A 14,753-nucleotide genomic window follows, 5' to 3' on the forward strand; every position below is an offset into this window, starting at 1 on the left:
AAAATCCAGAAAAACCATTAAAATTATATGAAACTGTTAACGGATATGAAAGGAAGTTGCAATACAATATGGTAACACACATGAAATTTCATTTCAGTTTATTTCGGCTTTTGGTTCAGACACGAAACCGCGTGGATAATGAGGACTTTTTAGGTGTAAGCATATTGTCATCATGTGATGCTCTTGATTTCAAAGTCAACGAGCAACTCTTGATTGTCAAGTCTCAATCACCAACTTCCACTCATTAGCAATTAGAATTAGCATACCCCGTGCTTGACTCGCTATTATTGGTATTTGTACCCTTTTTTTATTCTAAGCCTTTCTTCTTGACTTAGTCCAAAACATTGATTAATTGAGTTCACTATTACTCTACATAATTTCAGGTTGCATCATGGAAAGTGAGGTATCACACTATCATGGGACAACTTGATTTAGTTTAGTTCCTTTTGTTCCTATAATAATTCATAGGTAATTGAGGATTTCATTTATTCTAATAGGAAACTTACCATCTGTTGTTTCGTTCACCATTATAATATGTGATAAATGTTGTTAGCATATAATAGTATTAGTGATAAATGAATGAAGTTGTGAATAACAATGTCCATTCATTACTCTTTCCCTTTTTTTTGTCTTTTTCAATAGTACCTAGATAGCCTCTAAGAAAAAGTAGTATTTAATAGATAGATTGAAATAGATAAAAACTTAGTAAAGTCAAAGTCAGTATGATTTTTGAAGCTCCAACTAGTTTAGTTTTGAAAGCTCATTTGACCATCAAGTGTAATAAGATCTATCTAAGAGATATGGTTTCCACAACCTTATTGTGATGCTGACTATTTATCCCAAATTGTGGTCCCAAATGTTCCATTTGATTCTATTTCATTATTCTTATCTCATTAATTATCAATCATAGCAGTAGTTCAAGTGTGAAACTAGCTTATAGTTTGCTGCAAAAAGCAAGCCAGAAAAATACTCAAGATCTTCATTTTCAACCAAAAAGATTAAAATTTTTGGAATCTATCTCACACACATTAGTTAGGTTGGGACCCATCCCTTACCATTTTAGTGTATGATCACTTTAATACCATACATGTTCAATGCACTGTTAATTGATTCAAACTTGCTTTTATTTGATTAATTAATAATTTTCCATAGTAAAAATTATAATGAATTCAGTCATAAGCAATATAGCTGTAACATATTCTAATTCAATAGTCTTCTTGCCTTGCAGCTGCTTGATGAAAGTCCCAGCAATGGAAAAGAAACTAGTCTCTCTTGTCTATCCCCAGATCCTTGTTTTCCTCCTCATCAAATCTCTGTTACTGTTAGATTCAGTGGTAGCAGAACCAAGGGCCAAAACAGTTGAAGTAACATGTGGCCATCAACTAGAGCACAACACTACCATCTTTGTTCCGAATTTCATTGCAACCATGGAGAAGATAAGCCAACAAATGCGCAGTACCGGCTACGGCACAGCAGTTACAGGGACAGGACCAGACATAGACTATGGCCTGGCACAGTGCTATGGAGATCTTTCACTTCTTGATTGTGTGTTATGTTATGCCGAGGCACGCACGGTTCTTCCTAAATGCTTCCCAAACAATGGTGGCCGCATATTTCTTGATGGATGCTTCATGAGGTCTGAAAATTATAGCTTCTTTGATGAGTATGCAGGGCCAGGGGACAAGGCTGTTTGTGGCAACAAAACTAGGAAGAACTCGAGTTTTCAAGCAGCCGCGAAGCAGGCGGTTTTGGAAGTAGTGCAAGCTGCACCAAACAGCAAAGGATACTATGCAAGAGGGAAGGTTGATGTTTCTGGAAGGGTAAATGAATCTGCTTATGTTTTGGCTAATTGTTGGAAGAGTTTGAACAGTAGTTCTTGCAAAGTATGTCTTGAGAATGCTTCTAAATCTGTGTTGAAATGCTTGCCTTCTTCAGAAGGTAGAGCACTGAACACTGGCTGCTTCATGAGGTATTCTGACACAGATTTTCTTAACAAGGAGCAGAATAATGGAAGATCAAGAGGTAATGAATTCTTTTTTCTGCTATGGAACAGCATAATTGATACATTTATTTCGAGCAAAATACACAAAAAAACTCCACTTTCTCAAGGAATTCGTAATAATACTATTCTTTTACAATTAATTAGAATGACTAGAATTGATTTTCGATCAAGGTTTAGCCGTTGTCTATATTCCTAAGTAATGAACAGTTAACTAATTCTATCTAATGTTATCTAATCCTATTGTGCTACCTAATTTCAATTGTCCCTAATGGACCAACATGCTAAAGGCTAAAATTATCTTGTCTCAATTATTGCATATCATGATGAATTGGTGTTACTCTTCTAATGTTGTGAGAAACTTATTTTGTACCTGATAAAGATAAATATTTATATTCCTGAGTAGTTCATTTTGCTGGTTTGTGCAGGTACTCTTATAGTGATAGTGGTTGCAGTAGTTAGTGCAGTGATTGTTTTGGTAGTTGGAATAGCTATTGGGGTCTATATAAGGAAAGATAGATACATTCAAAGAAAAAGAAGAGGTAACTGACTTATTCATTTTCTTTAAAGAATGTTCAAGAAACAGAGAACAACAACGTTCCAAATCCTCTAAGGGATACAAAGCTGAATTTGCTCTTACCATGTATTCATAAGTTATTGAGGATTCACAAATTTTGTTTGTGTCTAAACTGCTCTTCTCCTTTTCTAGGTTCAAATGATGCAGAGAAGTTGGCTAAGACACTTCACCGCAACAGCTTGAATTTCAAGTACTCTACACTGGAGAAGGCTACCAACTCCTTCAACGAAGCGAACAAGCTTGGACAGGGAGGATTTGGATCGGTTTATAGAGTAAATTCTCTTCCACATAACACTTACTTCCCCTCCCCCACCATTTTGCATATCAAAACCACTCTTACAAATCCATGTTGCAGGGTGTTCTGCCTGATGGAAGAGAAATTGCCATCAAGAGGTTGTACTTCAACAACAGGCATAGAGCAGCAGATTTCTACAATGAAGTCAACATAATTAGTAGCGTGGAGCACAAGAATCTAGTGAGGTTGTTAGGATGCAGCTGTTCTGGACCCGAAAGCTTGCTCGTATATGAATTTCTACCGAACAAAAGTCTTGATCAATTTATTTTTGGTAACTACTAAACTATGGTTTTAAAAATGCCTCCATTTTATAACAAGTGTCATAAATTATTATCCCAATCTCTTGTTTTAGATAGAGTCAAGGGAAGAGAACTAAACTGGGAGAAGAGATATGACATTATCATTGGGACAGCTGAAGGATTGGTTTACCTGCATGAGAATTCAAAAACTAGGATAATTCATAGAGATATAAAAGCCAGCAACATCTTACTGGATGCTAAACTTCGCGCCAAAATTGCTGATTTTGGACTGGCCAGGTCCTTTCAAGAAGATAAGAGTCACATTAGCACGGCTATAGCCGGAACTCTGTAAGCATCTCTTACCAATCAATGCATCCATTGAATCACAACCCTTAACAATATATATAGCATTGAAAAGTTTGAACAAAATCCAAGACCTATTAATATGTGTGGATCATATCTGAAAGGGTAAACTGCAGTAAATGCTATAGTTTGGTTTCAGTGAATGTTAAGTGTAATTTAACCTATTGAGAACATTGTGGAATACTCATTTTCTTAAGTGGTGTTGCAGGGGTTACATGGCTCCAGAGTACCTAGCTCATGGTCAGTTAACAGAAAAGGCAGATGTATATAGTTTTGGAGTGTTAGTCTTAGAAATAGTTACTGGGAGACAGAATAACAGAAGCAAATCAACAGAATACTCAGACAGCATAGTTATACTGGTAACTATTTTCTAGAATGTCTAATGAGCCAAGACTGCATGTGCATAATGAACTAACTTTTGTTTCTTCCATTGATCCAATTTAATATCTTGTAATAAAAACAGACATGGAGGCATTTCCAATCAGGGACAGCAGAAGAGCTATTTGATCCAAATCTAGCTTCAGATGACAACAATAATGTTAATAAGAAGGATGAGATTTTAAGAGTGGTGCACATAGGACTTCTATGCACACAAGAGAACCCTTCCTTGAGGCCAACCATGTCAAGGGCACTACAGATGCTAACAAAGAAGGAAGAGAATCTTGCACGTCCCTCTAATCCACCCTTCACAGATGAGAACACAATGGAACTCAATGACACTGTTGATAACCCATTTTGCCCTCTCAATAATGCAACATATTCATCAGAGGCTACTATGTCCCATAGTTCTTTCTATGCAAGGTGATCACTGAAGAGAATTAAAGCAACAGCAGTTACTTTAGTCCAAAGCTTGGATTCCATTGGTGACATGATGAAATAAATGTTGCTATCACACAAAAAGAAGCGTTGATTGATAGGAAAATTAGATGCTTGTAAGCCACAAGCCCATAAGAATATTAAATGTACACTGTACACCTTTAATTTACAACTACTCACTCAGGAACAACAAACGATGAGTTTCTTTCTCACACTTCATCCAGAGCATCTCCTATTTGAAATTTATCAAGTCTCCAATTTTTGGTTCAAATGACATAGAGTAATTCCACATTATTTTTTTTGTCATAAAACTTTTAGAGGAATCATATGGGATATCAAAATTTATTATTTTTGTTATTAATTAATTATCAATATTTAAAAATATAGGTTAAAGTATGTTATTAAATTACTAGATTAAAAGAATTGGATTAATAATTAAAAATATAGCTAAAAATAATAAAATCTGGTAGCTCTTTAGTATTTCTCAAACTTTAGTAAGGACTAAAAAATATTCTTTTTTTCTCCTTAATAAAAAAAGACAACCTATTATCCCTATTATAATATCATATATTTACTTAATTAAAATAAAATTAAATTAATATAGTTATTAATTTTCATAATGTTTTATATTTTATTTAAAATTTGGTTTTGAGAAAAAAATGAACGTAATTTTATAATAATATTATTAAAATTTTAAATTAAAAAATAATTCATAATTAAAAATATCTCAAAATTTTAAATTAATAAAAAATACATAAGTAATTATATTGTTAGGCCTTTTTTTTTTTAGTTTGCCTTGTGCTAAAGTTATTTATTTTTATTGAATTTTAGACATTTTAATACCTGTATCACGAAATTATTTATATTAAAAATTTAAACTTCTAAAAGATAATAATAAAGATGATGATGATAATTAAAAAATGTGAAATAGTATTTTTAGTCCTATAGACTAGACTCGCCAAATTTTTTAATCGTGTCATGTAAATGTTGATTCTTTTTTTAGGATATTTAGGTAGTGTTTGTTTTAGTTTTTGGTGTTCACAAATTATAACTAAAATTTCAAGCTCAAAACATAAAAGTTTAGTCATTTTTAATGTTTTTAAGTGAGAATATAAGAGATTGAAAATTTTTGAGATAGAAATTAAAATTTTAACATTTTAGTTAACTAAAATGTTTTAATAAATATTCTTATTTCATTCCATCAAACAAAATACTAATTAAGATAAGAAAATATTCAATTTGGTCTTTGAAATTACACTCGAATATCAATTTAGTCCTTAAAGTTTTAATTGCCTCAATATAGTCTCTAAATTTTTCAATTGACTCTGTGACAGAAACCACCGCAGAGACTAATGTGATTAAAATTTAAAAAGTTTAGGGACTAAATTGAGACAATTGAAACTTTAAAGATTAAATTGAAACTCCGAATATAACTTCAGAGACCAAACTGAATATTTTCTCAATTAAGACATAACTCACTTATACATACTTTACATCAAACATAATACAAAAACTTTAGTCTTACTCTCTTAAATCCTAATCGGTATCTCTCCAATCTCCCTTCTACACACTTAGTGTTTAATATATATATATATATATATATATATATATATATATATATATATATATATATATATATATATATATTGCAAAGCACAAAATTAACCATAGTATAAAAGTTAAGTTCTATATGTAAGTAACTTTTATAATCTAAAAATACCAGATTAAAATTAGCTATTAATAATATTCTATGGTTATTCAGTGTGATAGAATTTTATTTGGACCAGTATAATAATATCCTATCGGATTTATTCCAGGTCTTTTAAGTTTTGAAAAAAAAATATTTTTTAATATATTATTGATAAATTTATATATGGCGTATAAGTTTTTTAGTAGAAAAAAAAGTGTTTAAAATGGATATAATTAAGAGATTCTTAAAAATAAATTGTAAAGAATAAGAATAAAATATCTCAATCTTTTTAGATGTATTGGCCCATTTCAAATAGACTTAAAAAAGATATGCTGGACTACTTGAATGGTCTAATTAATCTCTTTAGTCTACAACTCTTCTAGTTTGAAAGATGCCTAGGTTTTAAAACAAGCAACCGGCATAAAGATTCTGAAGTTGACAGGAGAAGGGGAAAATAAAAAAATAAAAGGAAAAGGATAAAAGAAATGATTCTGAAGTCTCAAATCATTCTCAATACTCAAAAAGGGAACAATGTTATTATGTACGGTAAATACGTCAGGTAAGGAGTAATCCAAGCAGATCCAACCTTTCGCACTGTTCGTTGTCATCTACTGACCAAACTAGTAATTTGAATGTGGAAATCCAAATCTTTATAATAATCATGAACCACGTTATATGAAGCATGTATTATCCATAAAATATATACGAAACAGACATTCCAAATTACATTTCACAATGTGAGTACTGAGTAGCCATTTATCAAGAATACATGTCACGCAAACAATTTATACTATCATTCCCCATTCTTTTTGTGGGGAATAAGTAAGCATGTCAGAGTCATAAATCCTTTACACAAGCAATCATAATAATGATTATTATTAATTAATTAGGAATATACAGTTGATAATTCACTGAGATGGATCATCCTTCGTAGAAATTAAACTGCATGTTCTCCGAGGGTTTCCAATGACGCTTTCTTTGATTAATAAACCAATTGTTAATTTGCTTCTGATCTAGCCCGGTCGACTTCGCCAGTGCAACCTTATCAGCTTCCTAAGTCATATACAACACCACCACACATTAACATGCAAGATTCAGGGTCTTATGGAGAAACTAGAAAGCATGCATATGTTTAATTAATGGTGAAAACTCAGGTGCAGTTGACTTCACGTGAAATTGAGAGTTGAGAGTCGTTACATGGTCGACTGCACCTGAGTTTTCACCTTAATTAATTATATATTTACCGTTGGATAGGGCCATTTGTAGTGTATGTTCCACCACTGAAGGAGAGTTTGCCTAGCGTCTTTGGGTAGCTTGCCCCTTTTTTTCTTCTTTGAGAACTCAAATTTCAAAGAACTAATGTGACTACCAAACTTGCGTAACAGCTTATCCTTAAGATCACGATCTTCAACCCGTGATTGTGATTGTGATTGCCCATCTTGAATATCAGCATCTCCACCACCACCACCACTTAAATATTCCTCGGATGATGCACCCCCATCATCATCTAAACAGTGTTATATGAGAATGGCAATTTCAATTATTGCTCTTGCTAACAGAAGAACATGAAAAAGGAACCATACATTTGTCTTGATATATTTGAAATCAATATATACATTAATAACAGTAGATAGAGTAGATTAGTATTATTTTCTCTAGTGTTGTGTAGCGAGGGGAAGAGACAAGGGTTTGGAGAGAGCAAAGCACACCTAGGTTGGGAAAGTAAAGGCACCACCCTCAGTCTCAGTCCTCCTCAGTGCCAGGTTCCATCCATTGTCAGATTCTGAAGCTGTTCACCCCCCAACCACACCCACTCGATCTAATTTTGACAGTGACGTAAATGAAACAGTACGGATAAACTATGAACAAAAATAACACGGGTCCTCGCATCCACCAATCCATTCACCAGGACCCGCCACGCATAAACCTTTTCCATTTTCGTGCTTCAGTCACTCATTTAGAATTTCACATATATCTATCAAGTATCATTCTTGTTTATAGTACAATACAATTGGAAATAAGAATTCATCGTCACTCTAATCTCATGGTTCTAAATGAATGTTCAACAGGAACTACTCCGATATACTACTAGGAGAAGAGGAAAGACAGGTTAATTGGTGATCATATATCAAAGAATTAACTGTCATATTTACCCTAAAAGATAACATGTTCTTTAAATTCATCCTTTAAATATTTTATAAATTAAATTGAACATTCAAAAATTATAAATTAATTATTTTTGTCCTTGTATTATATATGTTGTCAATCAACATTACATGTCATCAATTATTGATTTAAAATTCTAATGAAATAACGAAAGAATTAATTTGTAATATTTAAAAGACTAATTTGATTCATAAAACCTTTAATAAAAACAACTCATTTTTCAGGACTAATTTATGCATTAATCCTATATCAAAAGATGTTACCCTTCATTTCTAGTCTTAACTCTTAATCAACCATTAAAGGATTTGAATTCTCTAAATTTTGATTTTACTTGAGAGTTTTTTAAAAAAAAAAAATCTTTTTTCGAGTTTTTTTTTAAATATCTTTTTTCGAATTATCTTTTATTAAAACATCTTATGGAAAAGTAAAAGTAATTTTATATTTGAATATCTCATGTAAAAATATCTTTTTATCTATCAATTATATTTGGATATAACAATATAAAAATATTTTTTGTTTAATTATTATATGAAAAATATTTGTTTTTAAAGAAAAAAGATTTTTTAAACAAAATGTAAATTACAACTTCTCAAAAAAGACATTTTTTCTAATACTTTTACTTTTACTACTAAAAATTTGTCAAACACGCTAAAAATTAAAAAATACCTTTTTTATTGAAAAAAAAATTTTTATCAAGATAATTACGCTCAAACAAGCACATAATCTCTCACCATTTATTTTATAGATAGAACCAAATAAGAGATCACATTTTACCATCTCAAATAAAAATTCAAAATTTAAAAGATCCAAATTCAAGTATATTTGACTTAGCATTTAGAGCTTCAAACTCATGTTTAGTTCTTTTGAAAACTTCCCTTTTGATTGGCTGTTTTTCTTTTCTTCTCTAGTCTAACCTATGTTTCACCTAAAGATAGAAATTCATGTTTTTGCTTCACTTTTTTTCCGCTAAACCATAATAATAAGTTTATTTTTTATTTATCAATGTTGTCCTTCATTGTTCTTGCGATGAATTTTATTGGTTTTTCTTTTTTATAATTTTTTCATTAATACTCTTTCATACATATTATTTTTTATAGAGTTCTTATTATTTTTTGTTTATACAAATTTTCTTTTTTTTCGTTCTTGTTATTTTTTTTCCTGTAGAACTTTTATTTTTTTAAGTTTATATTATGATTATATTAATCCCATTAGAAAGATCAAATTAAATAAAAAAAACTAACATAAAAATTATATTAGAATCTTTAATAGTCAAAATTTCTAGTTAAAAAAAAACTAAAGAGTACAGAAAGTACTAGAAATGAATATTAAAATTTATTTAAATATTTAAAATAAAATAAGATAATATAAAATAATTATTTAAATTCATGTATTTTTCAATAATTTTTATTTTTAAGAGTGATTTTGAGTAAGAGAAAGTCTAGAGACCAGTATTTTTATTAAAATTTGATCAACACTTAACTAGAAAAAAAATTAAAAAAGAGAGTAATCTCACACTATTAGATGTAATCACATACAATTAAAAACACTAATGATGGATAATTGATTGTTACAAATCACAAAACATGTTGACCCATTAGCACTCCTATTTGAGTAACATAATCCAAACAGTTAGTTTACTGCAATTCACTTTGGGTGAAAACTCAGCTCAGTCAACTTCACTTGCAGTCAATTTCACTTAAAATTAATAAATAAAAATTTAGTCAAATCATTTAACGACTCTCAGCTATCAACTTCACGTGAAGTTGACTGCACCTTAGTTTTCACACTCATTTTATATAAAAATTGACAAACAAAAACCACGTTAACACCAACTCATTAGCACTCCTATTTGAGTTTTCACCTTAGTTTTCACTAATGATGGATAATTGATTGTTACAAATCACAAAACATGTTGACCCATTAGCACTCCTATTTGAGTAACATAATCCAAACAGTTAGTTTACTGCAATTCACTTTGGGTGAAAACTCAGCTCAGTCAACTTCACTTGCAGTCAATTTCCCTTAAAATTAATAAATAAAAATTTAGTCAAATCATTTAACGACTCTCAACTATCAACTTCACGTGAAGTTGACTGCACCTTAGTTTTTACACTCATTTTATATAAAAATTGACAAACAAAAACCACGTTAACACCAACTCATTTTTAATCAAAATTAATTTTAAACAGACTCCCATTTACAAACTTCAACCCAAATACACATAACTATCCAACAATAACTGACTGCGAATTTGACCAAACCCCATGTACCTCTGACAAATAACTTCCAGAGTCTTTAACCCAAAAAATAAATGAAAAAGCTTTTATGTACTGACTTTTGTATACAATTTTTAACTTTTTGTATTAAAAGAGATAATAAAATGTAAAATAATGCAAAACATTTCTACAATTACAGAGTGTCTGTGGGGAACGTCTAAAATGGGGGTATACCTGATTGTATAATGGCTAATACAGTTTCTACAATTACAGAAAAACAGTAGGTGTACACGTGAGCTATAATTGGAAAATCACCCGCTGCTAGCCTCCAATTTTATGTTTCTCTCATTTCTGTTTTTTTATACCCAATTTGAATTAATTAACGCTTTTTCATTTCTTCCTAAAACTACCCAACATTGGTCAGGTTGTCCTTTTTATTTCATCGTTAGATATCCCAATTTTAGATAGATACTGCTGATCTGCATGTCACTTTTTCCTATCATATTTATAAAAACTACTTTGTTTGTGCACAATAATCAAATCTTTCTTTTTTAACGCAACAAAAATGTTATAACCTACCTTACTGTAATACAGAAAATATATTGCACAGCACAAAAATAGCTTGAAGTAACATGCAAATGATACTCCATGAAAGTTAGCGTATTTGGCAGTAGCTAAATGAGAACATCTAGAACTTGAATTAAGAATGTTCAAATTCACAGAGCATGCATGACCAGATAAGTTTTGAAGTTCAAAATCACAAAATACACATGACTGAAACAAATAACTTTAATCACTTTATACTTCTCTAGTGGAGATGGAGACAGACAACGAGTACAAAGGAGTACAACACAGAACTATTTATAGTAATCTTTGTCTCTCTATCAGTGTAAATGTATCCCTTCGCTTGAATAAGAACTGGTAAAGATCAACAAAGGATACTTATCCACAAAACAAAAGCATACCAACAAACTAAGCCAATATTTCAAGGTACATAACAGTTAGTGTTTATCAATCCACACATAGCAAATGCCTCACTAATATTAAATACCTCATGAAATTTTTTTTAGAAACACAAAACTCAGCATAACATTATTGTGTAGAACATATAGTACAACGAAACTTGGAAGGCAACCAAGACTTTCAAACATAAACACAATGGAATATAGTTGTCTAGTTGCCAACTATAACCCAACCTCACCATCATTAACATCGACTGAATATAATTAAACTATTATATATTAATTAGCACAATCTATAGTATGTCAGCTATTAGTGAGTAAACTAGAATGAATTTTCGGTCAAAAATATATGATACTCAAAGTGCATAAACCAATCATTAATTCAACAAAACACAGTATATCAAATCTACTTTTGTTTGAATAAAAATAAGCGATTTATTATAGGTTAAAAATAATACAAAGCTAATCAACATGCAGTAGCAAGAATGTACAGATGAGAGCATAATAAATAAGAAATTCTTAAATTTGGTTGTTTTGAGTGTAAGAACGCTAAATATGCTGTAAAATGCAAAATCTGACATTGTTTTGCAGAATGACAACATGAGCCCCTTAATAGAAAATCGCAACAAATGTTTTTATATTGTCCCAAAAATTGAGCTCTATTGTAACTTGCACAATAATAAAAGAATGATGAGAACAAACACCATAATACTAAGTCGGATAATTTATGTCCATCAAATTTAAATCCAAAAGCAGCAGATTGAAAGCTTGTAGCAATATCATAATAGAGGTGATGTGTATTAACTTCCCTAAGCTAATAAATAATAAACTCTAATCTCTACTTAGTCCTGTCTTATGCAGTAATATAAACTCTAATCTACTTGTAATTTGTAAAACAATGTCAAAGTGTCAAATAACAACAAAAACACCTTTTTTTTAATTGAATTGCACTTGTTTGAAATAGTAAAAAATTTCCATAACAAAGTATGTGAAGATGAAAACCATTTATGATGATCCGGAGTTTTGAAAACATGGTATATTCATTGGTTAGTGAGAGGTGTATATCTCAGCTACAACAATAACGAAACTGAAAAGTCATTTGCAAAGTCCGTTGTTCCAGAAATTCATTTCACCACTTGCAGGAAGCAAAAAGAAAATGTGATCGGATCATAAAGACTGAGAATTCAATATAAGTCCAACAAGCCTACCTATTAATTCAAGACTACATCAAGGGCCCATGTAACAATGAAAGGACTTGTATAAATATAAATATAAAAAATAATAAATAAAGCTAATAAAGATCTAAACATTGTTGACCTGCCATGAATGACCAAAAAGTTAAAACTTTTCTTTTAAAACTCCCAAGGAACCAAGGTAGTTACTGTCTCGGAGTGAAATTATTCACATACACACAAGGGGATTTTAAAGTTACAACGCATTAACTGCACAAGGAAATATCTCCTCTGCGAGTGTGTGTGAGAGAGAGCGGGAGAAGGAGGAGAGAGATGATTGCTGGTTAACAAGGTTGATTAGGGTTTTTCCCTTATTAAAGTCTAAAAAAGCTGCGGCCTGCGTGTCTAGTGATACTAGATTACTAGTACAACTTAGCATTTATTAGCTGGAATGAGCAACAGATTCCGCAGATTTATTAATCTGCGGCTACTTAATTATATGCGAAGGTCTTGGTAAATCTAAGGAAGAAAACCATGGATTATGGTTAATTAAACCCTCCGAATGTATATTATAAACACCATTTTAATTAATTAGTTTTCCACATAAAATGAGAGAGAGAGAGAGAGAGAGAGAGAGTAATTGGTGCACAGATATCAACGATGGTGCAGCGAGAAGGCTGAAAGAGAAAATAGGAGAGGGGGGAGTACTGGGAGTGGGAGTGGGAGTGAAATAGAAGAGCTAATAGTAGGTAGGGTGATAAAGACTGACCGGAAAGTGATGCTGGAGCGGAAGCACCTGTGCAGCAGAGATTGCTGAGCTGCGTTTCGATCTTGTTGAGGAAGCTGCTAGCTTCCTCGAAAGGCCGAGTCAGATCGCACTTATACTTCACCAGCATGTCACAGTATGTTTCCTACAACCACCCCGAGGGGGAAAAAAATAAAATCCTCAATTAAAAAACAAATAAACAAGCATGTGAATTTGAAGAAATAGGGAAAATAATATGGAAGAGGGAGGGAGTGTGGGGGGACCATGAACTCGTCGAGCTCGGGATCGGCTCCTATGCACGTGGAATTCACGTCCCCCTTGCAAAGGTCGTTTTCTCGCTGTATCTCCTCTAACAAACTTGCTATCTCTGGAGGCGCTCCCACCTGAAACCCCAACGGACTTCTTTTCATAACCGTCAACCATATTAACTAATTCAAAAATAAAAATAGAAACAGAAAACTGAAACTCAACTATTTCGAGTTAGTTACGAAATAGAAACGGTTACAATCAGTTACCTTCTGGCAATCGATGTAGGCTTGGAGGAGGCGAGGGTAGTAAGGGTGAGAAGCGATTTTGGCCTTCATGTGAGAGGAAGAAGCGGCGTCGTGGGAGTGGTGACGCTGAAGGATTTCGGGAACGACGATGTTGGAAGAGGGTTCCGCTTCTGTGATGGCCGTTACGCCGGAGGCTGCAGCCGAGAGAAGCTCGTCGGATCCGAACATAGGAATCCGAGCGCCGGTGGACATCAGGAAGCTGTGGTACTCAACCGGGAATATTAGGTTGTCCGGTGTCAACGGCGCCCTGTCTGAGTACACCGTCGTCGACGACGGCGGGACTCCGTACATTTCGTCCTCCATGGACAGAAGCAGCCGCGGCGTTTCGTCTCTGATTGTTCCGGTGTTTAGCGTTTAAGCTTGTTTGCTCCTTGAGTTGTAGCAATATGATAATTGATAAGCGAGTAGTAAGTGAGGAGTGTGAGTAAGTGGCTTTTTATGGTTATTAAGGCAACTAAAAAGGAGAACAATTTCAAAGATTTTTTTTTATAATCAAATTTTTTATGGTACAAGTAGTATGAGAGTAGGGACGCAAAGATGCCTAATTAATATTTTTTTTAACAATCACAATGAATCATAAATTAGAGAAAAAACTTCTTTTAATATTAATTAATTATGTGTATTGTATTAAATTGGAAGACGCCGCAATTTTACTTTTTTAAATTTCTTAAAAATAGAAAATAGAATAAAATGTTTGCTGGGGAGTTTGATATTTTTTTTCCTTGGGAAAACAAAGTTGCTGAAATATGTAAATCAAAGACCAGAATAATAAAAAATAAAATAAAAAATAAAAAAAGATGAGAGCTTACATTAGAGAGAGAACAGAATCACAGACACAGTATGTGGATCAGCTCAGCTCAGATCAATGTCCATGTCTACACAGTCCACTAACATTAATTTACTTGATTGGTAGACAAAAAATTTTTACCTGTGATTTT

At 32.2% G+C, this 14,753-nt stretch overlaps 2 protein-coding genes across 5 annotated transcripts; one reads left to right on the forward strand and one right to left on the reverse strand.

The window, feature by feature from the left end:
* The first annotated feature begins 376 nt into the window (after positions 1-376).
* LOC112791764 (cysteine-rich receptor-like protein kinase 2) lies at positions 377-4,560 on the forward strand. 4 transcript variants are annotated; one of them, XM_025834720.3, is made up of 8 exons: positions 377-468; positions 1,229-2,022; positions 2,428-2,541; positions 2,709-2,848; positions 2,932-3,142; positions 3,224-3,458; positions 3,682-3,832; positions 3,937-4,560. In XM_025834720.3, the coding sequence occupies exons 2-8, from the start codon at positions 1,236-1,238 to the stop codon at positions 4,276-4,278; spliced, it is 1,980 nt and encodes a 659-aa protein (XP_025690505.1). In that variant the 5' UTR covers positions 377-468; positions 1,229-1,235; the 3' UTR covers positions 4,279-4,560. The 4 variants fall into 4 exon arrangements, with proteins under 4 accessions (XP_025690505.1, XP_025690504.1, XP_025690506.1 ...); XM_025834719.3 differs by lacking the exon at positions 377-468 and adding an exon at positions 705-1,036; XM_025834721.3 differs by lacking the exon at positions 377-468 and adding an exon at positions 903-1,064.
* Positions 4,561-6,650: 2,090 nt separating this feature from the next.
* Positions 6,651-14,255, reverse strand: LOC112791765 (homeobox protein knotted-1-like 2). Its single transcript, XM_025834722.3, has 5 exons — positions 13,777-14,255; positions 13,525-13,644; positions 13,265-13,406; positions 7,224-7,486; positions 6,651-7,032 (listed from the first exon to the last, which is right to left on the reverse strand). The coding sequence occupies exons 1-5, from the start codon at positions 14,116-14,118 to the stop codon at positions 6,901-6,903; spliced, it is 999 nt and encodes a 332-aa protein (XP_025690507.1). The 5' UTR covers positions 14,119-14,255; the 3' UTR covers positions 6,651-6,900.
* Positions 14,256-14,753: the final 498 nt, after the last annotated feature.

The sequence above is a fragment of the Arachis hypogaea genome, chromosome 3 (genome assembly GCF_003086295.3).
Source record: "Arachis hypogaea cultivar Tifrunner chromosome 3, arahy.Tifrunner.gnm2.J5K5, whole genome shotgun sequence".
Classification (NCBI taxonomy): domain Eukaryota; kingdom Viridiplantae; phylum Streptophyta; class Magnoliopsida; order Fabales; family Fabaceae; genus Arachis; species Arachis hypogaea.

Coding starts and splice junctions, on each gene's coding strand:
- LOC112791764 (XM_025834718.3), top strand. CDS start 1,164: ATGAATTCAGTCATAAGCAATATAGCTGTAACATATTCTAATTCAATA. Junction 2,542..2,708: donor CATTCAAAGAAAAAGAAGAG/GTAACTGACTTA, acceptor CTCCTTTTCTAG/GTTCAAATGATGCAGAGAAG. Junction 3,459..3,681: donor ACGGCTATAGCCGGAACTCT/GTAAGCATCTCT, acceptor GTGGTGTTGCAG/GGGTTACATGGCTCCAGAGT.
- LOC112791765 (XM_025834722.3), bottom strand. CDS start 14,118: ATGGAGGACGAAATGTACGGAGTCCCGCCGTCGTCGACGACGGTGTAC. Junction 13,407..13,524: donor CCGAGCTCGACGAGTTCATG/GTCCCCCCACAC, acceptor GGGTGGTTGTAG/GAAACATACTGTGACATGCT. Junction 7,033..7,223: donor ACAAATGGCCCTATCCAACG/GTAAATATATAA, acceptor TATATGACTTAG/GAAGCTGATAAGGTTGCACT.